General features: G+C 47.6%; 1 protein-coding gene across 2 annotated transcripts in view; it reads left to right on the forward strand.

Moving 5' to 3' along the window:
- The window catches only part of NRXN3 (neurexin 3), a 290,952-nt gene that overhangs the window by 78,843 nt on the left and 184,576 nt on the right, over window positions 1-27,533 (forward strand). For both annotated transcript variants that reach the window (XM_044271725.1, XM_044271724.1), the window contains 2 exons: window positions 1-64; window positions 1,941-1,967. The exon at window positions 1-64 is cut by the window's left edge and continues 140 nt beyond it. In XM_044271725.1, coding sequence (XP_044127660.1) covers window positions 1-64; window positions 1,941-1,967 — 91 coding nt within the window. The remainder of the gene's footprint in view (window positions 65-1,940; window positions 1,968-27,533) is intronic.

A 27,533-nucleotide genomic window follows, 5' to 3' on the forward strand; every position in this document is an offset into this window, starting at 1 on the left:
GACTCTGCGGACACTCTGCGGCTGGAGTTGGACGGAGGCAAAGTAAAACTGACTGTCAACCTAGGTATCGTATGAGACCTTCCTCTCTGCGGGGATGGGGATTCCATGTCAGTGTCTTTCTGTTCGTTCCTCTGTTGGCCGCAGTATAAATTTGTCCATGGTGTCATCACTGCATGGTCTGGTCCAGCCACTCTCCTGACACTGGCCCAGTGACCTGTGTGGTCTGAGGGGCTTCTCATCACTGGTCGTTGCCCTGTTACTTTCTGTGGAAGCTGGCGTTGTGCTGGGTTGATGTCCCTCTCTGCCCTCTGCCTGCTTCCCAGCAGTAATAGGATTGAAGAACGTGGGACTGGTGAGACTCCTCGCTTTACCCCCTGGCACCCACCCATCCTGCAGATCAGTTTTCAGCGCTGATTTTCAAGTCCAGCCAGACGGCCATGTTGGACTCGGTATTTACATCAGGACTAGCTGAAAACTGCTGGTGGGTTGCTGGGGCAGGGGATGGAACGAGAGGGGACTCGCCCTGCAGACATTCTTCTGCCGTCCATTCTTCTCCCTGCCAATCTTTTGTCATTTCTCTGCCTCATTCATCTCCACCCAAATCCGTCTCCAGGAGCCTTTGCTCATTTATCCGCCCTGCAGTGGAGCTGTAGACGGAGACTGCGTTGGGTCGTCTGTCTCTTCATCCCGTGCTCTTCGTGTCGTGTGATGTTAGTGCTCCGTCTGTCCGTGTTTTTAAGTTTTTTAGCTTTGTTCAATCACCGGCCATGTTACCTCAAAAGATGGCACTCACTACCCTTCAAAGGCCTGAAGCCTGCGGCCCGTACAGCAAACAGCCTTGAGAACAGAGCGTGTGGAGCAGCATTTAGGGGTGTGCACGCCCCACACTGTCACCCCCATACTAAAGGTTACGTCCAGCTCGAAGGTCGTCTGTCTGATAACAGAAGATCAGAACCCCGGCCGTAGCCCTGGCTCCCTCCATCCTGCTGTCCGGTCTTCAGTCGTTTCCCTCCATAACCCTTCTCTGCTGCTCTGTTTCCCCTCATTTCTGTCTTCTGTCATGGTCGCCTTCTCCTCCCTTCTTCCTCTTTTCCACTCTCTGATAAGTTGGGGTTCTGATCTTCACTCCTCACTGGCTGAGGCCCCCCAGCTTTGGCTCTGCCTTTATTTGCTCCCAGTATTTATGCCCTTCTGCCCCCACTATTTGCTGAACCCACCGGTTCTCTGAGGGTGTTTGCTCCCACTTTTCTGTTGCGGTTGACGACACATAGCAAACCAAATCGCACGAAACAGCCATGAGCCAGAATTGCTGTTATCCATTCAGCATGTGAAACCCCTGTTCTCGTGTCTGTCTGCACCTCAGCCAGGGATGAGAGGCGCCTTCTTCCTTACACTGGTGGGGAAGGGTCTTCTGTATGATGTGACGTCACCGCCATAAGAGAGAAGGCGCCTTTCATCTGAGCCAGTGATGCCGCTGTATATATGTCTGCAGCCTCTTGTATATACAGGACCGAGGAATCTGTCCCGTTTGGGGCTTTTCTATCTGACCCCATATACAGCCACAGCCCCTTGCTCCTCTATTGCCCCTGTAAAGATGGCTCTGGAGCGATGTGTTTGTGCGGTTTGCTGTTTGTACGTGGCCATTTTATAGATGAATTCCTGTTTAACTTCCATGTAACACTGTAGGTAAAATGAGCCAGGACCTGCACAGCCCCAGAACCTTCCCAGTAGGACATATCCCCCATTACATTTCCTTCCCAGTACACCAGCCTCTGGTCACATATTAGGCAGATTTGACTGGCTCACACCTAGTACTATAAAATGGCCACTGTTGTTGCGTGTGTCTGTCCCCGGAAGGGTGGACCTCACTGTTTTTGGATGACTGCAGCTGTAACCTTGAAGGATACGAATTCATCTTTCATTTATTTTTTCCCATCTAGACTGTATCAGGATAAACTGTAACTCCAGTAAGTTTATACCCTCAAATCTCATTTTGTTGTTTTTCATGCTCTTGTTGTATGATTCACTGCTGTGATTTATGCTCTTGTGTTGCTTTCGGACCCTTACTAGCTCGGCTGTCTTTATTGTCCATAGTCTTGCTGTATACTGATGCATTCCCCTGACCCCTGGTGGTCACACTGCAAACTGCAGACATGAGCCATTAGCCATGACCCTGTACCCACATTGATCACAGACATGCAACAAGAAGGCGAGAAGATGGCAACCTGTGCCGTAGAACCTCAGAGTCTGGCTTCCCCTCAGCGGACATGCTGGATTCTGTAGTTCAACCAGAGGCTGCCAGTCTTGAAAGATAATTCTAAGATTAGAGGACCATTGTAGTTCAGGTACACGTGGACACAAACTCTCATTACACTCCCATGTGGAACCTTATCCGAGTGCATGACACGTAGGGCTGACATGCCGGGTGCTGAAGGTAAGTTGCCATTCCGAAATGCACCACCCCAGTGTGCAGAGGTAAGTGCTCATCTATGCTTATTCAATGGCTGTCATATTCACGTTTCATCATTTCCAAACCTTACATAAGATGGCACCCCCTTTGCAGGCAGACTCACGACACCGCGGGCGAGAGGAAAGAAATTCTTACTTTTAGAAGTCTCCCAGTTGTTTCTGCCTTTGTGCAATTTTGAGACCCCATAAACAGCGAAAACCAAAGATGGCCTGATGTAAGGACAGGGCTGGGAAACATGGCAATAACTAGGAGGAAGGGCACAAGTCACAGTACCTGTGGAGCCTGTGGATGATCAGACACATGTGCCGTGTAATGGTAGATGTCCAGGAGTCGGGTGGGCGCAGGGGCTCAAGGGCTCCAGAGCTGTACATGTTATTAGTCTCCTCGTCATATATAGGGGACGGCAGCCTGGTGCAGTGTGGAGGGTGCACGCCTGGGAGTCCATGCTCTTTCTGTAATGGAGGGGAGAGAACTGTAATCCGTGCAGCCAGGGGTGCACCACCAATGAGGCCAGGTGAGGCGATCGCCTGAGGCAGCAGAAAGGCTTGGTGCACCCCTGTGTGCTGCTTATTCTGGAGAAATTTGTGTCTGGACTGGCAGGGCTGTGGATGTGCTGTAATGGAGTCCGCCCAGTGATTCTGCTCATTACTACCAGACGGGGTTCTGTAGATGCAGCGTAAGGCCTCATGCACACGACAGTTTTTTTTCACGGCCCGCAAAAACGGGGTCCGTGGGTCCGTGATCCGTGACCGTTTTTCCGTCCGTGGGTCTTCCTTGATTTTTGGAGGATCCACGGACATGAAAAAAAAGTCATTTTGGTGTCCGCCTGGCCGTGCGGAGCCAAACGGATCCGTCCTGAATTACAATGCAAGTCAATGGGGACGGATCCGTTTGATGTTGACACAATATGGTGCCATTTCAAACGGATCCGTCCCCATTGACTTTCAATGTAAAGTCTGGAGTTCTGTTATACCATCGGATTGGAGTTTTCTCCAATCCGATGGTATATTTTAACTTGTAGCGTCCCCATCACCATGGGAACGCCTCTATGTTAGAATATACTGTCGGATATGAGCTACATCGTGAAACTCATTTCCGACAGTATATTCTAACACAGAGGCGTTCCCATGGTGATGGAGACGCTTCAGGTTAGAATATACAAAAAAACTGTGTACATGACTGCCCCCTGCTGCCTGGCAGGTGCTGCCAGGCAGCAGGGGGCAGACCCCCCCCCCCCTGTTTTTAACTCATTGGTGGCCAGTGGGCCCCCCCTCCCCTGTTGTTAACTCGTTGGTGGCCAGTGTGCGCACCCCCCTCCCTCCCTCTATTGTTTTAATACATTGGGGCCAGTGTGCGCGCGCCCCCCAACCCCCCCTCTATTATTTTAATACATTGGGGCCAGTGTGCGCGCGCCCCCCCAACCCCCCTCCCTCCCTCTCTCTATTGTTTTAATACATTGGGGCCAGTGTGCGCGCGCCCCCCCAACCCCCCCTCCCTCCCTCTCTCTATTGTTTTAATACATTGGGGCCAGTGTGCGCACCCCCACAACCCCCCCCCCCCCCCTCCCTCTATTGTAATCATCATCGGTGGCAGCGGAGTAGAAGATTTTCATACTTACCTGCTTCTTGCTGCTGCGATGTCTGCGTCCGGCCGGGAGCTCCTCCTACTGGTAAGTGACAGCAATGCGCCGCACAGACCTGTCACTTACCAGTAGGAGGAGCTCCCGGCCGGACGCAGACATCGCAGCAGCAAGAAGCAGGTAAGTATGAAAATCTTCTACTCCGCTGCCACCGATGATGATTACAATAGAGGGAGGGAGGGGGGGGGGGGGGGTTGGGGGGGTGCGCACACTGGCCCCAATGTATTAAAACAATAGAGGGAGGGAGGGGGGGTTGGGGGGGGGGGGGCGCGCACACTGGCCCCAATGTATTAAAACAATAGAGGGAGGGAGGGAGGGGGGTGCGCACACTGGCCACCAACGAGTTAACAACAGGGGAGGGGGGGGGGCCGCACAATGATATTCAAACTGGGGAGGGGGGGGGGGGTCTGCCCCCTGCTGCCTGGCAGCCCTGATCTCTTACAGGGGGATATGATGGGGTTAATTGTACTATCATATCCCCCTGTAAGAGATCGGGTGCTGCCAGGCAGCAGGGGGCAGTCTTGTACAAAGTTTGCAGTGTATTCTAACTAGAAGCGTCCCCATCACCATGGGAACGCTTCTGTGTTAGAATATACTGTCGGAAATGAGTTTTCACGAAGTGAAAACTTAGATCAGAAAAAGCTTTTATGCAGACGGATCTTCGGATCCGTCTGTATGAAACTAAAACCTACGGCCACGGATCACGGACACGGATGCCAATCTTGTGTGCATCCGTGTTCTTTCACGGACCCATTGACTTGAATGGGCCCGTGAACCGTTGGCCGTGAAAAAAATAGGACAGGTCATATTTTTTTCACGGCCAGGAAACACGGCTCACGGATGCGGCTGCCAAACGGTGCATTTTCCGATTTTTCCACGGACCCATTGAAAGTCAATGGGTCCGTGAAAAAAAACGGAAAACGGCACAACGGCCACGGATGCACACAACGGTCGTGTGCATGAGGCCTAAAGCTCATGGTCACATGGATTGTTCACTGGTCAGTGCACCAGAAATCTCACCATTATGTGTGCCCGGGTGATGACCCCCACTATCACTAATAGCAGACTGCTGAGTGGTTCCACCTGGTGGCCATTTATTGCACTGCAGATCTCTCCATTTATGAAGTTAATGTTTAAGTCTCTTAGGCCCTTCAGGATGAGACAAAGAATTACTGGTGCATCCTGCGGAATCGTGCACTAATCCGGGAACCTGCCCTGCCAGCCTGGAGATGTGGAATGGAAGAGAAGATGGGGAAAGCAGGGAGGGCTGCGAAGAAAGCCGGGAAATACCCTGGAGGCGGCAGAATTATCGGCGCTGCGGTCCTGCTGGAACTCTATGGGGGACACTGACAAGTCCTTAACAAGTAGAGGGCCAAAACATTACACCGTACAGCAGGGTTCTCGTATGAACCGCAATGCGTCTGTACATCCATGTAGGTAATCTCAAGCTCTGTCCATACAGGACGAGAGTATAGAAAAATCCAGATCAAGCTGCTAAAAAATATATACGTATTTAAGCCATTTAAAACAAGGCGTTTGATGTTAGCGTGTTCATGGGCCTCATGTAGTCTTGTGGAAACCAGTTGTATTTAAGAACCAAATCACCTTTAGTGAATAAACCGGACATGACTTAACCATGTTACTATGAATAATGGGCCATGGATACAGTGCATCAGTGTAAATCTCGACGACCCATAGGGAAGCGGGTATTTAAAGGGGTTGTCTCATCATAGACAATGGGGGCATATCACTAGGCTATGCCCCCATTGTCTTATAGGTGCAGGTCCCACTGCAGGGATCTGCACCTATGTAGAGAACGGAGCCCCGCAAGGTGGTGGCTGGAGGACTCCAGTCTGGCCACTACCAAGCCGTCTCCCCATAGAAGTGAATGGGAGCGTACCGTGCATGCGCTGCCCCTGCATCCATTCATTTCTATGGGGCCAACGGAAATAGCCGAGCAAGTGCTCGGCTATTTTCGCCGGCCCCATAGAAAATTGAGGGCGGCTGCGTGTATGCGGTGCGCCCTTCTTCACCTTCGGGACTCCATTCTCAATATAGGTGCTGGTTGCAGCGGTGGGACCTGCACCTATAAGACAATGGGGGCATATCCTAGCGATATGCCCTCATTGTCCATGATGATGCAACCCCTTTAAGTTCCAAAATGCTTTCCTTGTGAAAAGGTTTCGCCAGTTCTCTCCCCAGGCAGGTGTATTAACCCTCTCAGTGCCGGAAAACTTGAAACTGGCCAGAATGCCCTGATGTGATTCTATAAACTGCCTAGAGCATAGGTTAGCAACTTCCGGCACTCAGCCATTGTGACACTACATCTGCCAGCATGCTCCATTCACTGCTTTTGGAGTTGGCGTACTGGAGGTTGCTGATCCCTGAGGCACCAGATGAATTGGCCTGATTGTTAGTGATGTATGGTAGATGCTGCGCAGCGCGTGTCTGTTCTTCTGGTATTGCTGCTCTCATAGTTGAGATTGCATTTAGTGCAGACATTACGGTGGACAGCGAGTCCATGAATGTACAGTGGTGGCCAAAAGCTTTGAGAATGACACAAATATTAGTTTTCACAGAGTTTGCTGCTAAACTGCCTTTAGATCTTTGTTTCAGTTGTTTCTGTGATGTAGTGAAATATAATTACACGCACTTCATACGTTTCAGAGGCTTTTATCGACAATTACATGACATTTATGCAGAGTCAGTATTTGCAGTGTTGGCCCTTCTTTTTCAGGACCTCTGCAATCCGACTGCGCATGCTCTCCATCAGCTTCTGGGCCAATTCCTGACTGACAGCCCATTCTTTCATAATCACTTCTTGGAGTTTGTCAGAATTAGTGGGTTTTTGTTTGTCCACCTGCCTCTTGAGGATTGACCACAAGTTCTCAATGGGATTAAGATCTGGGGAGTTTCCAGGCCATGGACCCAAAATGTCACCGTTTTGGTCCCCGAGCCACTTAGTTATCACTTTTGCCTTATGGCACGGTGCTCCGTCGTGCTGGAAAATGCATTGTTCTTCACCAAACTGTTGTTGGATTGTTGGAAGAAGTTGCTGTTGGAGGGTGTTTTGGTGCCATTCTTTATTCATGGCTGTGTTTTTGGGCAAAATTGTGAGTGAGCCCACTCCCTTGGATGAGAAGCAACCCCACACATGAATGGTCTCAGGATGCTTTACTGTTGGCATGACACAGGAATGATGGTAGCGCTCACCTTTTCTTCTCCGGACAAGCCTTTTTCCTGATGCCCCAAACAACCGGAAAGAGGCTTCATCGGAGAATATGACTTTGCCCCAGTCCTCAGCCGTCCATTCACCATATTTTCTGCAGGAGATCAATCTGTCCCTGATGTGTTTTTTTGGAGAGAAGTGGCTTCTTTGCTGCCCTTCTTAACACCAGGCCATCTTCCAAAAGTCTTCGCCTCATTGTGCGTGCAGATGCGCTCACACCTGCCTGCTGCCATTCCTGAGCAAGCGCTGCACTGGTGGCACTCCGATCCTGCATCTGAATCCTCTTTAGGAGACCATCCTGGCGCTTGCTGGACTTTCTTGGACGCCCTGAAGCCTTCTTAACAAGAATTGAACCTCTTTCCTTGAAGTTCTTGATGATCCTATAAATTGATGATTGAGGTGCAATCTTAGTAGCTACAATATCCTTGCCTGTGAAGCCATTTTTATGCAACGCAATGATGGCTGCACGCGTTTCTTTGCAGGTCACCATGGTTAACAATGGAAGAACAATGCTTTCAAGCATCACCCTCCTTTTTAACAGGTCAAGTCTGCCATTTTACCCCAATCAGCCTGACATAATGATCTCCAGCCTTGTGCTCGTCAACATTCTCACCTGAGTTAACAAGACGATTACTGAAATGATCTCAGCAGGTCCTTTAATGACAGCAATGAAATGCAGTGGAAAGGGTTTTTGGGGATTAAGTAAATTTTCATGGCAACGAAGGACGATGCAATTCATCTGATCCCTCTTCATAACATTCTGGATTAGATGCAAATTGCTATTATAAAAACTTAAGCAGCAACTTTTCCAATTTCCAATATTTATGTAATTCTCAAAACTTTTGGCCACGACTGTACTTGATGGAATTTGTTATTAAGTGGCTCGCCTCCAGCACATCGGCCGTCTCCACGTGTCAAAAAAATCTCTATCAAAGCTGGGATTTTCCACCAGAACAGGATCTAAACTACTCGGAGAGGACCTGCTACCTCTTTGCACCACAAACTCCTTCCAAAATTGAACTAAACTTGTCTCCATAATACAAGATGGGCAGACATTTGAAAAAGTATATATTTACTATAAATATTTCACCTGATTGAACTCCTCACTGTATTATTGGATTGTTTCTGGAAACAGAAGGGGCCGTCTAGATCTATTATTTGGCACATGAGGGGCCTATCAAGCGTCCATCTCTCATATCCTCTCTTAACGAGTCTACAATTCAGTTCCTCTGCACATGCTCTTCTAATGCTAGTACATTCACCTCGGCGGATTGCAGTAATAGTGTGACGGGATGGCAGTATAGGTGGGATGATGCATCCATTAAGGGTCCCCGTACAAGTGGGGTCCAGTAAATGCACTGCATTCTCATGAGTAGTACCTGTAATGCCGAATAATTACATTGTCAATGCAGCGCCCAGACCATGCAATAGCCCAGGGAAGGTGAAGATTTGGATGCAATAGAAGAAAATAACTTCCGTTGAAACTTGGTGGCCATAATGATGGATGGCACAGATGTGGAGTGTAACCGCAGGACTTTGTCAAGCGATGGCTGAGCACTGGATCTGCTCGCTCTGTTTGGAGTCCTACCTGCGGTGCACATTTTGGTAAGCATATTATTCTGTGGACTTAAAGGTAGACCGCACAGGAGCGGACATACCGCAGACATCCAGCTACTTGCCTTCCAAAGCCACAGTGAACCCCACTTTATAGGGGATCCTTGCCTCTTGACAAGCGGATGTCCTGACCTTGAGCGCAGCTCTTAAAGATCAGGACTGAGAGTCTTCTGGCCAGGATACCCTCCATCCTTGTTTCTCCGTTTACTGGTGACGGGGAAGAGAAGGGGAGCGCCTTTCTTTCTAATGATCACTATAGTGCTGTGGTCACTATATGGAAAGGGCCACTTCACCCACAGCGTCACCTCCTCCCCATCGCGAGACCTGGCAGGCATCAATCCATACGTAATGTTTAAGGGGTTGTCCGCCACAAATTATCCAGACAGCAGACAGGCTCATCAAAGGAAAAAAAAGCTTTGCTCACCAGTGACACGTCCTTCCGGCCAGCGCTCCCGTCCCTATCAGACTGGAAGGGATGATGTCACGTCCATCATTCCCTTGACTGCTCAGCCACTGGTCTTAGCGGTCACATGTGCCTGAATGACACGGCTACGGAGACCAGTGATTGGCTGAACAGTCACGTGACATCACACAAAGTGTGACCGGATCGTACCTGCCACGTTAGATCAGAGGGACCTTAAGCAGCTGAGTAAAACTTTTGTGTTTGTTTTATAGGCCCCCCTGCTGTCCAGGTAATTGTAGAAAGTGTCAGACAAACCCTTTACTGACCTTTTACATGAAGACTTTGAAATCTTCTGTTCTAAAGACAAGAGGGCGAATGCGACAAGTTATATGTTAGATGGGAAAAGAGACAAGAAAATGTAGAGGTTAAAGGGATTATCCAGGAATTGATAATGATGACCTTTCCTCATGTGACCGATGTATGGTGACATGACATGGCCTAGGAAGAGGCGTTGGTGCACAGAGAGTGCCGCCTCTTCTGACAGCTGATCAGCGGGGGTCCCGGGTGTCAGACCCTCGCTGTTCTGGTTTTGATGACCTATCCAGAAGGCGGATGATCAATATTAATTATCAGATAACCCCTTTAAAGTTGAATGACATTATATCACCATTCATGAACAGGAAATCTTAACATTTTATAGGGGTCAATATGGTGATGTTGCATGACGGAGCAGTGATCTACATTACCAGTGCTTCAGTGTCAGAGCAGTGACGTCTGGTATCTCAGTGGAGATTTGCAGTGACGTCTGGTATCTCAGTGGAGATTTGCAGTGACGTCTGGTATCTCTGTGGAGATTTGCAGTGACGCCTGCTGTCTCGGTGGAGATTTGCAGTGACGCCTGCTGTCTCGGTGGAGATTTGCAGTGACGCCTGCTGTCTCGGTGGAGATTTGCAGTGACTCCTGCTGTCTCGGTGGAGATTTGCAGTGACGCCTGCTGTCTCGGTGGAGATTTGCAGTGACGCCTGCTGTCTCGGTGGAGATTTGCAGTGACGCCTGCTGTCTCGGTGGAGATTTGCAGTGACGCCTGCTGTCTCGGTGGAGATTTGCAGTGACGCCTGCTGTCTCGGTGGAGATTTGCAGTGACGCCTGCTGTCTCGGTGGAGATTTGCAGTGTCAGAGCAGTGATTTACATTGTTACTTTGGTGTTAAGTGACGGGGAAACCTGTCCTCTCCAGAATAGTGGAGGATGAGGGTGATACTAGGCTGCTTCCTGACTCCGGGATGATGTACAGATCTGACCAGAGACGTATGGCGGCACGGTGGAGATGTGTGTGCCCTCTCGGAGGGTCTGCACCCTCAGCTTCCTGCTTGGTTACTGTGGATGGTGTAATAACTGTAATCTAGGAGGCTGTCGGCCTCTCTTCTGGGGATGAGGCCTGGTGCCGTCTAGTATGTGGACAGACAGTGACAGCAGTTGGGCATGCTGGGTTATGTAGTGCAATAACGACCTCATGTAGGGTGGGTGTATATACTCCTGCGATGGTCAGTGGAGGCTGCAGCCTGGGACATTAGGATCTGATAGAGGGGAAGACCTGGGCTGTACAATAATTCTATTGCTGACCCCAGAGCCTGGGTGGGTAGCATCCAGAGGCCATTGTGGGGCCGTCAGGCTGACCTGACTTCCTGGCAGCACACATCCAGTGCTGACTCACGGCTATAATCTGCTTTATTCAGTGTCCATGAATGGCTTCTGCAGATAATCCGGCTCCAGCTTGTTCCTCAGCGTTCTGCACAATGGAGTGACGCCAGCGGCCAGCTCCACATGCTGCTCTTCAGGCCATTCAGTGAGAGAGAGCCCCCGAGACGGACGCATTTGTGTGACGTCTGGAGTGTTCCTGTGTGTGCGCTCATAGATTACATGTTCGGAGATGATGACCGTGGTCGTACCATGCAGCATTGTAGCAGTCCCTGAAAATGGGGGTCACTGGCTGCATGTCCTCTGCTCATGGGAAAGGGAAGAAGAGCAAGACAAAGGGGGTTTTTGGTTAAAGTGTGTGTTCTGGTTGTTAGTGCCCCTTTCATCCCCAGGATCGGTGAGGATTGTACCGATCAGGCATGCTCAACCTGCGGCCCTCCAGCTGTTAAAAAACTACAACTCCCACAATGCCCTGCTGTAGGCTGATAGCTGTAGGCTGTTCGGGCATGCTGGGAGTTGTAGTTTTTTAACAGCTGGAGTTGAACATGCCTAGTACAGATCATTCAGTGATGACGTACTTGGCTATATGACATCGTCTACACTGTGCCGTAAATGTATAGAGCACAGGGACATCCACCGACAAATATTCTCATTCATATACGGGACTTCTGTCTGCTTGGTCTGATCACCATACTCGTAAATGTATTTACACTAGACAAGTAATGACATCAATCCACTAATGAATCTCCAGGTCTTCTGATTCTGTTCATATAGTATACCATATTATAAAACTGCCTGCCTGCCACCACCACTAGAGGGAGCTTAGTGCGTAGGAATTTATACAGTTGCCACTGAACTCAACAGAAGCTGTAAAATCACAAGGGGTGCTTAGTAGATCGAGATTTTACAGCTTCTGTGGCAACTATATAAATTCCTATGCACTAAGCTCCCTCTATTGGTGGTGGTTGCAGGCAGTTTTATGTTGCTTTTTTATGTTGGAAACCAGATGTTAAGCCCTGGGGCCCCATAGCAATGACATTGTCTGTCTGCCTCCATGGTGAATACACCACTAATTAGGCATCAGCAAGGCAGGATTACAGGGAGGGCACCAACTAAGATGAAGTAGGGGCCTCAACTATTCGGAGTGGTGTCCTTGCAGGAACAGCAAGACATCACAGGATGCACTAGGCCTTAAAATAGGAGTGAGCGGCTTCTGTACCCACTATCCACCCACCCCATAACTTTGCACGAAGGCCCGAATACAACAGATGCATGCGCAGGACCGACCCCAGGAAGCTTTCTCTCTCACGTTTTTGAGGTTGTCTAGTAAGTGGCAGCATTACATAAGCATGCCGCCTCCTACTGCTACGACCAGCAGTATAGCAGGTCCATGCCGCTGGTGAAAGCAGGGGGACTCCTGTGCTGCCCTTGTGTTTGGTGAGTAACTGTGGGAGGGAGGGCAGAGTTCTCCTCAAGCTGCTTCCTGTCAATGTATAGTACAGGTACGAGAGTCAGAGGATTTTTTTTTTTCTGAGTTGATCTCCATCCCTCAAGTGGGCATGCTCTAACCTGTCTCCAGCCTAAAAGCCATTAGCTCCTAAATAAAAGCATTACAAATGAGAAACTGTAGACAATGGACTGTCTGACCTGTCATCTGGCATGTATTACTGGGGGGACACACAGACCTCTCATCCAGCATGTATTACTGGGGGGGACACAGACCTCACATCCGGCATGTATTACTGGGGGGACACACAGACCTCACATCCGGCATGTATTACTGGGGGGACACACAGACCTCACATCCGGCATGTATTACTGGGGGGACACACAGACCTCACATCCGGCATGTATTACTGGGGGGGACACAGACCTCACATCCGGCATGTATTACTGGGGGGGGACACAGACCTCACATCCGGCATGTATTACTGGGGGACACACAGACCTCACATCCGGCATGTATTACTGGAGGACACACAGACCTCACATCCGGCATGTATTACTGGGGGGATACAGTATATATTCCTGTACATAGGAGCAGTATTATAGTTTAGTTCTTGTATAGGCATGCTCAACCTGCGGCCCTCCAGCTGTTGCAAAACTACAACTACCATCATTCCCGGACAGCCTACAGCTTTCAGCCTACCAGAGGGCATGTTGGGAGTTGTAGTTTTACAACAGCTGGAGGGCCGCAGGTTGAGCATCCCTGTTGTATATAGGAGGCAGTATTATAGTAGTTATATTCTTGTATATAGGAGGCAGTATTATAGTAGTTATATTCTTGTATATAGGAGGCAGTATTATAGTAGTTATATTCTTGTATATAGGAGGCAGTATTTTAGTAGTTATATTCTTGTACATAGGAGCAGTATTATAGTAGTTATATTCTTGTACATAGGAGCAGTATTATAGTAGTTATATTCTTGTATATATGAGGCAGTATTATAGTAGTTATATTCTTGTACATAGGAGCAGTATTATAGTAGTTATATCCTTGTACATAGGAGGCAGTATTATAGTAGTTATATTCTTGCACATAGGAGCAGTATTATAGTAGTTATATTCTTGTACATAGCAGGCAGTATTATAGTAGTTATATTCTTGTATATAGGAGGCAGTATTATAGTAGTTATATCCTTGTACATAGGAGGCAGTATTATAGTAGTAATATTCTTAACCAAATCTCTTTTTATTGGTTATGTCATGAAAAAGATACAGGCAAGTAGAATAATAGTACAATTGACAGTGCACATCAGATAAGGTGTAACATGACAAATGCCGATAATGCACTTTACAATAATCCTGCGCCACGGTCTGTATCATCAATAAGAGGCAAGTATGACATCTCTATCCAAGCAAATGGACATCTGTAAATTGAATCCAATAGAGATCTAATATAACAGTAAAACAAAGAAAGACATGAAGAGAAGGGAAAGAAGGGAAAGGGAAAGGGAGGGGGGGGGGGGGGGGAAATCGCTCTAACTGTCAGGAAACCTGAATTTCTTCCAAGGAAGCCACACCTTAAGGAACTTTGTTCGAGTGTGGGTCTCCCAGTGTGCCAGCTCCTCAAATCTATAAAGTTGGTCCACTTTTTCCAGCCAACTCGAAATAGTGGGAGGCAGTGTCTGCTTCCACAGCAAGGGGATTAGAAGCCTAGCGGCAGTAAGTAATATAGTAGGTAAATCTGATTTGGTTGGGGTAAATGAAGAGTTGGGGCACCAGAGTAGGATCAGCTTTTGATCCAAAGATACAGAAGTGGAGCAGATTTTGTTAGTTAAAATCTCCACTTGGCTCCAGAAGGGACGCATACTGACGCAATCCCACCAAATATGTGAAAGAGAACCGATACCCGCCCCGCACCTCCAGCAGACCTCAGGGATTTCCGGGTTGAGTCTATGAAGAAACTCAGGAGTCTTGTACCATCTGGTCAGCAACTTGTACGAGTTCTCCTGAATTTTAATGCATCGGCTAAAACCATGAGATTGGGCCAAAATAAAAGCTCTCTCCGGTTCTGACAATTTGAGGGATAGTTCCTTCTCCCATGAGCTCAGGAAATGAGGTTCAGAGCAAGTAAAGGATAGTAGCTCCTTATACATCATAGAAAAGGGTCTGCTGGAGGGCCGGGCCGACATCAGCTTCCGCTCCAACCAAGTGGGGGAGGTCAGATGGGATGTTTGTAGTTGCAGGATTCCTATGTCTCTCTTAAAACTATGGAGATGCAAGAAAGCTACTGATTTAACTCTAGGTAATTCAAGGATCCCTTTCCAATCCAGTTTCCCCTCTGTTGACACCACATCTTGCAGCGTATGATTCTTGAGCAGTGCCCAGACCCCTGTGACCCCAAGTATTTCGGGATGAATATAACGTTGTAATAGATATAATGGGCGCTCAGGACTAGGGAAGTGAAGAGTCTTTGAACTGTAAAGCTTAGACCAGGTGAATAGCACCCCTCTCCACAGTAAAGGCAATTTAGAAGCTGTGGGGGAACATGGGCGGACACCCCACAGAATTAATTTCTCATTATCAGTGAGTAACTTTTGTTCCAATTGTGAGCAGATGGTCATAGGATGTCCTGAAAGGAGGCTCACTCCTCTGCACATAAGGTTAGCTTTGTAGTACAAGTGGACATCAGGCAACCCAAACCCTCCAAACCTTTTTTCCCTGGTTAGAATGGCGTAGGCCACCCTCGGGGACCGGCCTCTCCAAAGAAAGAGGGACAGCATCCGGCGGACTTTCGTGAAATATGACTGCGGTACCCAAATCGGTAGAGTCTGCAGGAGGTACAGGAACCTAGGGAGTATATAGGTTTTTAAATAATTCTTCCTCCCAATCCAAGAGATGAAAGGCATTTTTAGTGAATGGAGCTGTGTTTTAACAGCTTGAAGTAAAGAAAGGTAGTTGGAGGGAAATAATTCCTTAGGGTCTGCAGTTACCTTGATACCTAAAAAAGGTATTTCTTTAGAGGCCCACTTAAAAGGAGTAGAATCCTTTAAAAGCTGCACTATGTTTCCAGGACAGGACACATTAAGAGCTATGGATTTGGAATAATTGACTTTAAAATTGGAGATGAATCCAAAATCTTCAAAAATGGTAAGCAGTTTGGGGAAGGATACCGCAGGATTTGAAGTCATCACCAAAAGATCATCAGCAAAAGCCGCCGTAATATGGTCTTGAGGCCCAATGGTGATTCCCTCAATCTCAGGTGACTGACGGATTTTACTCAGCAGAGTCTCCATCACCAAAACAAAGAGAGTCGGGGAGAGTGGGCACCCCTGACGCGTACCATTGGAAATGCCGAATGTTGGGGATAAGGTCCCATTGACTTTGACCCTGGCAGAAGGGGCTAGGTATAATGAGAGAATGGCAGAGATGAATTGTTCTGGTATACCAAACTTCGACAATGTCCTGGCCATAAAAGCCCAGCTCACCCTGTCAAATGCTTTTTCTGCGTCGGTGCTCAGTAATGCTACCGGCAGCCCTTTAGTTTGCGCCCAGGACATCAAGTGCAGCAAACGAACTGTATTCTCATTGCCCCGTCTGCCAGGGACAAAGCCAACCTGCTCGCCGTGTACTATGTCAGGAAGCAGTAGCTGAAGGCGTTGGGACAATATCTTCGCCCACCACTTAACATCCACATTCAATAGGGAAATGGGACGATAGCTACCACATTCCAGAGGGTCTTTATTTTCCTTATGAAGGATGGTGACATGGGCCATTAAGGATTGTGGGGGCAAAGACCCCCCGTTTAGTAAATAATTGCAAAGGGATTTAAAATGTGGGAGCAATATATCCTTAAAAGTTTTATAATACGAGATGTTCAGGCCGTCAGGACCGGGGCTCTTCCCTGAGGGGATGGATGATAGAACTTTAAGTATCTCGTCGTCTGTAATTGGAGAGGTGAGCTGGGAAGCTTGCGTGGGGCTTATGGAGGGGAGATCGAGTGTTTTAAGGAATTGATCAGTCGCAGCCGCTATAGACTCCGGGGTGGTTTGGTTCGGAGATGGTAAGTTATATAGATTAGAGTAAAAAGCGCAAAACGCCTTTGCTATCTCGGGTGTAGTCTTGTGCACTTTACCCGCCGCATCTCTAATCCCCGGGATAAAGGAACTCGCTTGTTGTTGTTTACAGAGCGCCGACATCAGTTTATTTCCCTGATCTCCATGGGCATAGGACCTGAACCTAGATCGAAACAGTAACTTGGCCGAAGTAGCGTTCAATAGGTTTTTAAGGTCATTCCTAGCTTTGTATAATTCCTCTGCCACTTGGGAAGCTTGGGACTGTTTGTGGGTGAGCTCAAGAGCTGCGATACGGGACATTAACAGGTTCTGAGCCTGAGATCGCTTTTTCTTCACATAAGAGCCAAGAGCAATCAATTCACCCCTAATCACGGCCTTATGTGTCTCCCAGACAATGGGGATAGACGGGGGGGATGAACCAGATGTATTGATCTTAAAAAACTCAGACAGTGAGGCTGAAAGTTTGGATACGTGGTCAGGGTCTTGAATGAGTGTATCATTTAGTCGCCATGTCCAGTCTTTCTTTGGGAGGCCGGCCAACGAGAGGGTCAGGAAGATTGGGGCATGGTCTGAGAGTACAATGCTCCCTATTCTAGCGCTGGTGACTAATGGGGCGTGGGCACCTGAAAGGAAAAGATAGTCTATCCTGTGGTAGGAATTTTTTGCATGAGAATAAAATGAGTAATCCCTCCCTGAAGGGTGCAATGTGCGCCACATGTCCAGTACCCCCAGTCTCTTCAAGGAAACCTTAAGGCGCCTCAGAAGCCTGTGAGTAACAGACAACCTGCCTGATGAGGAATCTAAAGAGGGCTCTATGGCTACATTAAAATCCCCGCCTAGTACCAGCAATCCCTCAGTAAAGGAGCTCAACTGTCTAAGGGTCTGAACGAGCCACGGGACCTGACCCCTATTGGGGGCGTAGATATTCGCCAGTGTGACAGAGGTATCAGCAATGAGGCCCTTTACAAACAGAAAGCGCCCCTCAGAGTCTGCAGAGGTCGCCCTCTGAGTAAACGGGATGCTTTTATGTATTGCAATGCTGACCCCTCTGCTGGCTGACGAATGAGTGCTATGGTACCATTGGGAGAATTTTGCGGATGGCAACTTCAGAATCTTCCCTGTTTTAAAGTGCGTTTCCTGAAAATAAGCTATAGAAGTTTTTTCCTTTAGCAGGAGTGACAATACCTGAGATCACTTACATGGCTCGTTCAGACCCCGGACATTCAGTGATGAGATAACAAAGGAAGTCATGGTGACCTATTACAGAGTGAAGAGAAAAGCATTAACCATTGGAAGCACACAACCAAAATACATGTGATTAAACCTGACTGAGCGAGGAGGGAGAACAAGAGGGAAAGGACAGACAGACAAATACAGTGGGGAGGCAATTGAACAAAAAAGTAAAAGAAAAACACATGCCATATAAAGAGTCCCACGGAACACCTGACATGTAGTGGATCCATTTGCATCGCGGCAACCAGCCGGGATCCATCAGGGGGGGGCTCCCATAGGACAGCTGAGAGCCGCTGAAAGACTTTCAGAGGGGGGTCGACCATCATATGGTGAAGAACCGGAGAACCCCAAGTCTAGACCCAGTGGGGTGAGGTAACTATGCGGGTGATAGGATCACATCCAGGACAACCTCAAGGCGATTTGCAAGTGCTAAAGATCACTCTTACAGCATCGGCGTCCTCTGTAGTGAATAAGAACCCCAAAAACTGCAAGGGGTAATAAAAATAAACTCCAAACACAGGAATCTCCTTCTGCTATGCAGATTGAACTCGGAGAAGCAGGGGCACAGCCCTGCAATGTAAGGCACAACTCAGCTACTGTGCAGGACAAGGGAGAGAGTCCTTAAAGAGACAGCAAAATATGGCGAAACAGCAACCTCAGGTAATCTGCCGATCTCTCTTGGCCCTTCCAGCTTTTCCAGGGGACACTTCCATCCAGGCATCCAATTTCGGTGGAACGGGCAAAGGGTCGCCTTGATCCGCGGGCATCCAGGATGGGATCTCTATGGGAGCCAGTCCCAGCGGGCCCCAGATAGATTGCAGGTCGGCCGGCTTGCGTACAGTAAGCTGTTTGCCATTTTTCATTATGGCCAGGCCGAAAGGGTACAGCCACTTAAACTGAGTGGCTGATGCTCTCAAAGCGTCCAGTAATGGCCGGAGGAGGCGCCGCTTTCCCAGCGTTGTAGGCGCAAGGTCCTGGAAGAACATAAGGGGGGCATCGCCATACCTCAGATTTTCGGCCTCTCTACCGCTTCTCAAGATGTCGGCCGTGTCGATAAAGCTGAGCAGGCCGCAGATCACGTCGCGCGGCGGCTCCGTGGGTTTAGGCCTTGGGCGCAGTGCTCGGTGGATGCGCTCCACCACTATGGTCGCTGCTCTTTCCGGGCCCAGCAGCTGCGTGAAGATTTCAACCGCCACCTTGCGGAGGGCCTCTGCTGCAATGGACTCAGGCAGGCCCCTAATCCGTAGGTTCTTGCGTCGGCTCCGATTTTCTTGATCCTCTATACGGAGGTGGGCCTCATTAATTAAGTCTTGATGCCACTGCAGGGCTTGACAGGTCTTGCCTTCATGTTGAAAGATGGCGTCCTGGGCAGTTTCGAGCGCCATTACTCTGTGGCCAAGGCCGCGGAGATCTTCCTTTATGTCGCCTAAATCTCTTTTCAGAGGGGCTAACGCGGCGTCCAGAAGCTCTTTGAGCACTTCTTTAGAGAGATGCGTGCGCCGCCGTGGGAGTCGGCACTCCGAGGCCTCCGATGCGCTGCCCGCCTCGGACGGCTCCTCTGCATCTGAGGGCTGAGGCGCTCGCGGCGCCATCTTGGGAGTATCACTGGCGTGCTGCTTCGCCTGCTTTTTTAGATATTTCTCCATGTCCGGCTGCTTGGAGCGAGCAGGAGTCGATTGCAGGAGATCCCTGCTATGATCTCTGCCAAGTTTCCCCATTAGGTGTGCAGTATTATAGCGTCTTAAGGGGTTAATGCACCGGTGTGTGAGAGGAGCTCAGGAAGCTGCTGCCATTCAGCTTCACAGCCAGGCTCCGCCCCCATAGTGGTTATATTCTTGTACATAGGGGCAGTATTATAGTAGTTATATTCTTGTACATAGGAGCAGTATTATAGTAGTTATATTCCTGTACGTAGGAGGCAGTATTATAGTAGGTATATTCTTGTACATAGGAGGCAGTATTATAGTAGGTATATTCTTGTACATAGGAGGCAGTATTATAGTAGGTATATTCTTGTACATAGGAGGCAGTATTATAGTAGGTATATTCTTGTACATAGGAGCAGTATTATAGTAGGTATATTCTTGTACATAGGAGCAGTATTATAGCAGTTATATTCTTGTACATAGGAGCAGTATTATAGTTATATTCTTGTACATAGGAGCAGTATTATAGTAGGTATATTCTTGTACATAGGAGCAGTATTATAGCAGTTATATTCTTGTACATAGGAGCAGTATTATAGTAGTTATATCCCTGTACATAGGAGGCAGTATTATAGCAGTTATATTCTTGTACATAGCAGGCAGTATTATAGTAGTTATATTCCTGTACATAGGAGCAGTAATATAGTAGTTATATTCTTGTACATAGGAGCAGTATTATAGTAGTTATATTCTTGTACATAGGAGCAGTATTATAGTAGTTATATTCTTGTACATAGGAGGCAGTATTATAGTAGTTATATTCTTGTACATAGGAGGCAGTATTATAGCAGTTATATTCTTGTACATAGCAGGCAGTATTATAGTAGTTATATTCTTGTACATAGGAGGCAGTATTATAGCAGTTATATCCCTGTACATAGCAGGCAGTATTATAGTAGTTATATTCTTTGTCAAATTTCTTTTTATTTGAGAAAGGCACAAAGTTATGTAAAAGGACATACATCTCGTGTACCAGATGCAGCTGGATAGATGCTTAATCAGCAAGCACACTACATCTCAAATGGTGGCATACATAACTCAAAACACCCATAACCTGTGCAAAATAGTAGTTATATTCTTGTACATAGGAGCAGTATTATAGTGGTTATATTCTTGTACATAGGAGCAGTATTATAGCAGTTATATTCTTGTACATAGGAGGCAGTATTATAGTAGTTATATTCTTGTACATAGGAGCAGTATTATAGTAGTTCTATTCTTGTACATAGGAGCAGTATTATAGTGGTTATATTCTTGTACATAGGAGCAGTATTATAGTAGGTATATTCTTGTACATAGGAGCAGTATTATAGTAGGTATATTCTTGTACATAGGAGGCAGTATTATAGTAGGTATATTCTTGTACATAGGAGGCAGTATTATAGTAGTTATATTCTTGTACATAGGAGCAGTATTATAGTAGTTATATTCTTGTACATAGGGGGCAGTATTATAGTAGTTATATTCTTGTACATAGGAGGCAGTATTATAGTAGTTATATTCTTGTACATAGGGAGCAGTATTATAGCAGTTATATTCTTGTACATAGGAGCAGCATTATAGTAGTTATATTCCTGTACATAGGAGCAGTATTATAGTAGTTATATTCTTGTACACAGGAGCAGTATTATAGTAGGTATATTCTTGTACATAGGAGCAGTATTATAGTAGTTATATTCTTGTACATAGGAGCAGTATTATAGTAGTTATATTCTTGTACATAGGAGCAGTATTATAGTAGTTATATTCTTGTACATAGGAGCAGTATTATAGTAGTTATATTCTTGTACATAGGCGGCAGTATTATAGTAGTTATATTCTTGTACATAGGAGGCAGTATTATAGTAGTTATATTCTTGTACATAGGGGCAGTATTATAGCGGTTATATTCTTGTACATAGGAGGCAGTATTATAGTGGTTATATTCTTGTACATAGGGGCAGTATTATAGTGGTTATATTCTTGTACATAGGAGCAGTATTATAGCGGTTATATTCTTGTACATAGGAGCAGTATTATAGCGGTTATATTCTTGTACATAGGAGCAGTATTATAGCGGTTATATTCTTGTACATAGGAGCAGTATTATAGCAGTTATATTCTTGTACATAGGAGCAGTATTATAGTGGTTATATTCCTGTACATAGGAGCAGTATTATAGTAGTTATATTCTTGTACATAGGAGCAGTATTATAGCAGTTATATTCTTGTACATAGGAGCAGTATTATAGCAGTTATATTCTTGTACATAGGAGCAGTATTATAGCAGTTATATTCCTGTACATAGGAGCAGTATTATAGCAGTTATATTCTTGTACATAGGAGCAGTATTATAGCGGTTATATTCTTGTACATAGGAGGCAGTATTATAGCAGTTATATTCTTGTACATAGGAGCAGTATGAGGCTACTTTCACACTAGCGTTCGGGCGGATCCGTTCTGAACGGATCCGCCCATAATAATGCAGACGGAGGCTCTGTTCAGAACGGATCCGTCTGCATTATATTAGCTAAAAAATGCTAAGTGTGAAAATAGCCTGGGACGGATCCGTCCAGACTTTCAATGTAAAGTCAATGGGGGACGGATCCGCTTGAAGATTGAGCCACATTGTGGCATCTTCAAACGGATCCGTCCCCATTGACTTACATTGTAAGTCTGGACGGATCCGCACGCCTCCGCACGGCCAGGCGGACACCCGAACGCTGCAAGCAGCGTTCAGCTGTCCGCCTGTCCGTGCGGAGGCGAGCGGAGCGGAGGCTGAACGCCGCCAGACTGATGCAGTCTGAGCGGATCCGCCTCCATTCAGACTGCATCAGGGCTGGACGGCTGCGTTCGGGTCCGCTCGTGAGCTCCTTCAAACGGAGCTCACGAACGGAAACCCGAACGCTAGTGTGAAAGCAGCCTTATAGCGGTTATAGTCTTGTACATAGGAGGCAGTATTATAACAGGCCTTTTTCATACTGCCGTTTGTAGCTCCATCAGGCTGTTCCAGAAGACATCTTCTTTAGGGCTCATGCACACGAACATATTTTTTTTTCCGTAACCTTTTTTTTTGTTACAGGTCTGCATGCAGAACCATTCACTTCAATAAGTCCATAAAAACCGGAAATGACTGTTCTGCAAAAAAAAAGAAAAATGATTTTACATTTTGCAGACAAGGACGATCATTGTTGTAATGGTTTCTCAAAAAAAAAAAAAAAAAAAAATGGATGCAATTTCACATAGATATTATCCGTTTTTTTTTGTGGACCGGAAAATCCATACGGTTGTGCAGGGCTGTGGAGTTGGTAGATAAATGCTCCGACTCCTCTGTATTTAATATGCAAATGTCTTTTATACATTCCTTGAAGGAAAGAAAGGCGACATCCATGTCATTACCACAGAAGTACTGGCCAGGAAGCCGCTGCCGTCTCCGCTGCGCGCTGATCTTCTGCTGAACATCGGGCAGTGGGGGATCCAGGACAGTGCGGGGGACGGGGCATTTATTGTAAAACATGGTTTCCCCAGTAGAATCCATAGTCCGGTTTATAGTTTCAGCGAACAATCTGAGATTACAGGTGTTTATCGCCTCAGCTGAATGACGGCAGTTGGCAGTTGACCGTCCATTCCCGTCACTGATACAAGTGTCTCTAGTCCTGCAAAAAACATATCCACTTAATCGGTTATCGGTGAGAGGCGAGGCTAACCATGGGCAGCGGAACACAACACAATGGAAAGTATAAGTATAACTGTGCGTTGCGTGCCGTATAGTGAAGCATATGAAAAGCTTCTTCATGGTCACTTAACGTGTTCGTTTTGCGGTAACGTGACGCACTGCGTGCATGGGCCTTTATTCTTACAGTACAGAAGTAATTAAAGGGAATCTGTCACCTGCTTTTAGCATTTTAAGCTGTCACCATCGCCATGTTCAATAAGGTACCTTATTTCCTGCAGTCGTCTTCTTACTTTATTTTGATAAAAAAGCCATTTTTATTATACGCTAATGAGGCTCCAAGGTGCCCAGAGGGGCGTTCTTTTTACTGTGGTGCCCAGAGGGGCGTTCTTTTTACTGTGGTGCCCAGAGGGGCGTTCTTTTTACTGTGGTGCCCAGAGGGGCGTTCTTTTTACTCTGGTGCCCAGAGGGGCGTTCTTTTTCCTCTGGTGCCCAGAGGGGCGTTCTTTTTACTGTGGTGCCCAGAGGGGCGTTCTTTTTACTCTGGTGCCCAGAGGGGCGTTCTTTTTACTCTGGTGCCCAGAGGGGCGTTCTTTTTCCTCTGGTGCCCAGAGGGGCGTTCTTTTTACTGTGGTGCCCAGAGGGGCGTTCTTTTTACTCTGGTGCCCAGAGGGGCGTTCTTTTTACTCTGGTGCCCAGAGGGGCGTTCTTTTTACTGTGGTGCCCAGAGGGGCGTTCTTTTTACTGTGGTGCCCAGAGGGGCGTTCTTTTTCCTCTGGTGCCCAGCCCGCCTTCATTTGAATCCGAAGAACGCCTCCTGATCCTGAAATAACCTCCCACAGCCCCGGTAAACGGTTCGGCCCGCTCCCCACGTCATCTTCTACCTTCTAGAAATGCCCGTCCTTCTTCCTGTCAGCCGCCAGAAATCTTGCGCAGCCACAGTACCGCCTGCGCAATCATCAACCTCCTCAGGGCAACAGCCTCAAAAGTCTCACTGGGCAAGTGACGTAATCTGAGCGCTGTTGCCCTGAGGAGGTTGATGATCGCGCAGGCGGTACTGTGGCTGCGCAAGATTTCTGGCCACCGACAAGAACATGGCGATGGTGACAGCTTAAAATGCTAAAAGCAGGTGACCGATTCCCTTTAATTATAACTTTTTGTGAATTTGGACATTTAAACTTCCAATATTTTTTTTAATTCCAATTTAAATTTAGTATGAATCTAAGTCGATTCATTTTTGCCGACTCCGGGTACCCAAGGTTGCCTCGGACTCCACAGCCCTGCGTTGCGTGCTTGAGCCCTTAGTGTGGTACTGTGCAGTCGCTGCTCCGTCTCCTTCCTTCTCATTCAGGGCTCATTATTCGGCTCGCCGGTCAGTCAGAGTGACGAGGATATGAAGTCTGTGCCCTAATGCATGATGGGAGGACATTCAGGGCATGTGTTTTCCCAGTCCTCCCCTGGTGTCTGGGGGGCAGGGGCAGCTTGCTTTGTCCCTCACCCACATGAGAAGGCACCAGTGTTAGAAATGGCACATGGTAGGCCGGCGTCCACTTTCACATCGCCTGGAGCTTCATGTTACTTCTGTGTTATTTTTTTTTTGCCTCTTAACCCTTAACATGCTCATAACCTGGGGGCAGTTTGTTGGTCCGCAGAGCTGCAGCGACACCGTTAGTGGGGTTTCGCTCCGTTTTGTACCTCCTGCCATCATTGAGTAGTACCGTTAACTGCTGCGGGTGCCGGTCTCGTCAGTTCGATTCATTGTCACAAGTTCGGAGGTCGTCCTGATATTACCAGCAGTCTGAGTGCTCAGACTTAGTTGCCATAGTGACAACTAATGGAATGTGCGGCCATTTTGTGTGAGCAGCAAGCGTACATGTTAAAATGGAGGAGATAAAATCCTTGAAGGGGCAGACGTTAGATGGAGCAGAACATCTGCTGAAAACTCAATTATAGACGATCTTCAGAGGTCACACACTGCAACCACTACAACCATCATCCGCATCAGTCCTGCTGAGTGTTTACTAGAGATTGACGTCCATGCTGCGGCTCCTGTTTGTGGCCCCTCTGCGACCAGAGTCGGGGGCAAGAGATCCACAGAGTTTGAGGTCCCTTTAGATTAAGGAAATCTGAGTTAAATGTATGGAAAATAAAACTCTTCTGTCCAACTCCAGATTACTATAATGTGATGAAGCGTTCCGATGGCCTTCTCCTCATCTCTGACCCGATAGTACTGGGCAGAGCAATGGAGTTGTCCTCTAAGCAGCTCTAATGAGCACGTCCACTGTAAGTGAGCGAGACGGATCAGCCAAAGGAGAACCGCGTCCCCTTCATCCGTCAGTGCAAGTCCGAGGGGTGACGATGGGGCTGTCACCATTATGCCCACCACGGCCGTGGGCCATAAGATTCTCACTACAAGAGCACACGGGGTCGTTTTTGAATTTCCACCCCTATCCCCTATTGCTTACTTACCTGCTCCGTAGCTCCCGGGCTGACCTTGCCGGAGTTCCAGTCCCCACCAGTCAGCATTCACACTTGACGTGTGCGCGCCACCTCACGGCTGACATGCAGTCGTCTGTGCAGTGAAGACGGCCTGGGACCCATGGAGCCGGAGCGCAGCGGTCAGGGGCAGGGAAGTCCAGACCTTTTCACAGGCGCTGCTGGACTTTTTGTTGTTGTGAGAGTAGCCCTTTGCTAAAAAAAAAACGCCACTCATCGCAGAATGCTGGGGAGTCCGATGTACTTTTTACTGATATTTCAGCTGCCTAGAGAAAAGTATCGCCATCTGTGAAGCATCCGGGATCTGTGATATAGCGTGGATCATGGACAATGCGCAGAGACTTGCATAGCAGGGTAAGTGCCTATAGCTGGATGCTAATGAAACAGATTGTCCGACAATAAGCTGCTTTCCCGATAAAGCGGTGCTGGGACCAGGCCCACCATGTCTGGGCCACTGATTGGTAGAGAGATGGGTACGCTACATCATAGACTACGCAACCTGCCATGTGAATGAGGCCCAAAGAAAGCATAGAAGCTGCTATCCTGCCCCTTTAACAGATTTTCTGAAGACCCTCATACATGGCGCAGACCCCGGCACACCGCGTGCCACTGTACAGGCTCTGAGTGCGCTGATAGCTGGTGTTCTGTATTACTAGCGGCTGGCGCTCAGCTTCTGGCAGCAGGTTTTCCTGCTCATTCTACAGTTTCACTGCTCTACCTACTAGTGTCCGTTATTGTAGGTCCGTCTGACAGAATAGTTCTGCTGGACCCGGGACACCGTAGATGTGATGACCCTTGTGTTTTACGCTTTACTGTGATTGGATCGTTAGACTTCATAGAAAAAGCTGATTAGGACCAGCAGATGGCAGCAGAACATACGGAGTCCGCTGGGTGGAGGGTCCATACAGGCCAGGGCCTCGCACACAGTGGAATGCTGATCATTTTCCATCTGGATTTGTGGGCAGAACATTTTCTGTGGAGAATTCCTGCACGTAAATTGGCATATGATGAAGATTTCTGCAGGTCTTCACTGTGGATTTCTCAGTTTGTAACGCTGATTGTTTTTCCATCATTTGTGGACATTCCCTGGAAGCTAATTGTAACCAGACCTTGGCTGAAATATGGATCTGTATTCTAGCAATCCAGCATAGACGTGTGGGAAGGCAGACTGTGATGTAATTGTAGGGTCAGTTCACACCATTGGTCTGCTGTGTTATAGGACAATAACGGAAGTGACGGATTCTGCACATGACTGACCCAGACAGATCCCCTTTACTGTAATGGCTCCCTTCTTGTGTCCACCTATTAGTGGAGATATAACAGTCCGCCACAGAATGTGACCCCAAACTGAGCACTGACACAGGTGTGAACAAGCCCTAAGGCTGGGGCTAAACGGCTATTAAAAAGCGTACAGCTACACGGCAACATTTCATGTACTGTATTTCAGTGGTGTCCCAATGTGACATGCTGCTACTGCGATGCAACAGTCTCAAAAAAAGAAAAATCAAACTTGTATTTTTTGTGACCGTCGTGTTGCGGCATGTCTCGTGTCACTATTGAAATACATCACATGAAATGTCACACAACTTTAACGTTCCCCGACACGTCACCAGGTAGCCCTGGCCTAACAGGGCAAGTTGATTAGATCCCAACACCTGTTGGTAGTAATGCTCACAGCAGCACGGAGTATTTCAGGAGAGCAGTGCTGATCTTGTGGGTGGCAGCGACCAGTCCTCCTATGTGCCTCCATCTAATGAGGACAGGCCGGAGCTCTCAGACCGTCTCAAAACTTATGGCCACGACTGACAAACATTTTGGTTTTCGCAGAGTTTGCTGCCTCTGTTTTTCTGGTGGTGATTTATATTAACTCTAAATT

This window comes from Bufo gargarizans, chromosome 11, assembly GCF_014858855.1.
Source record: "Bufo gargarizans isolate SCDJY-AF-19 chromosome 11, ASM1485885v1, whole genome shotgun sequence".
NCBI classification, from domain to species: Eukaryota; Metazoa; Chordata; class Amphibia; order Anura; family Bufonidae; genus Bufo; species Bufo gargarizans.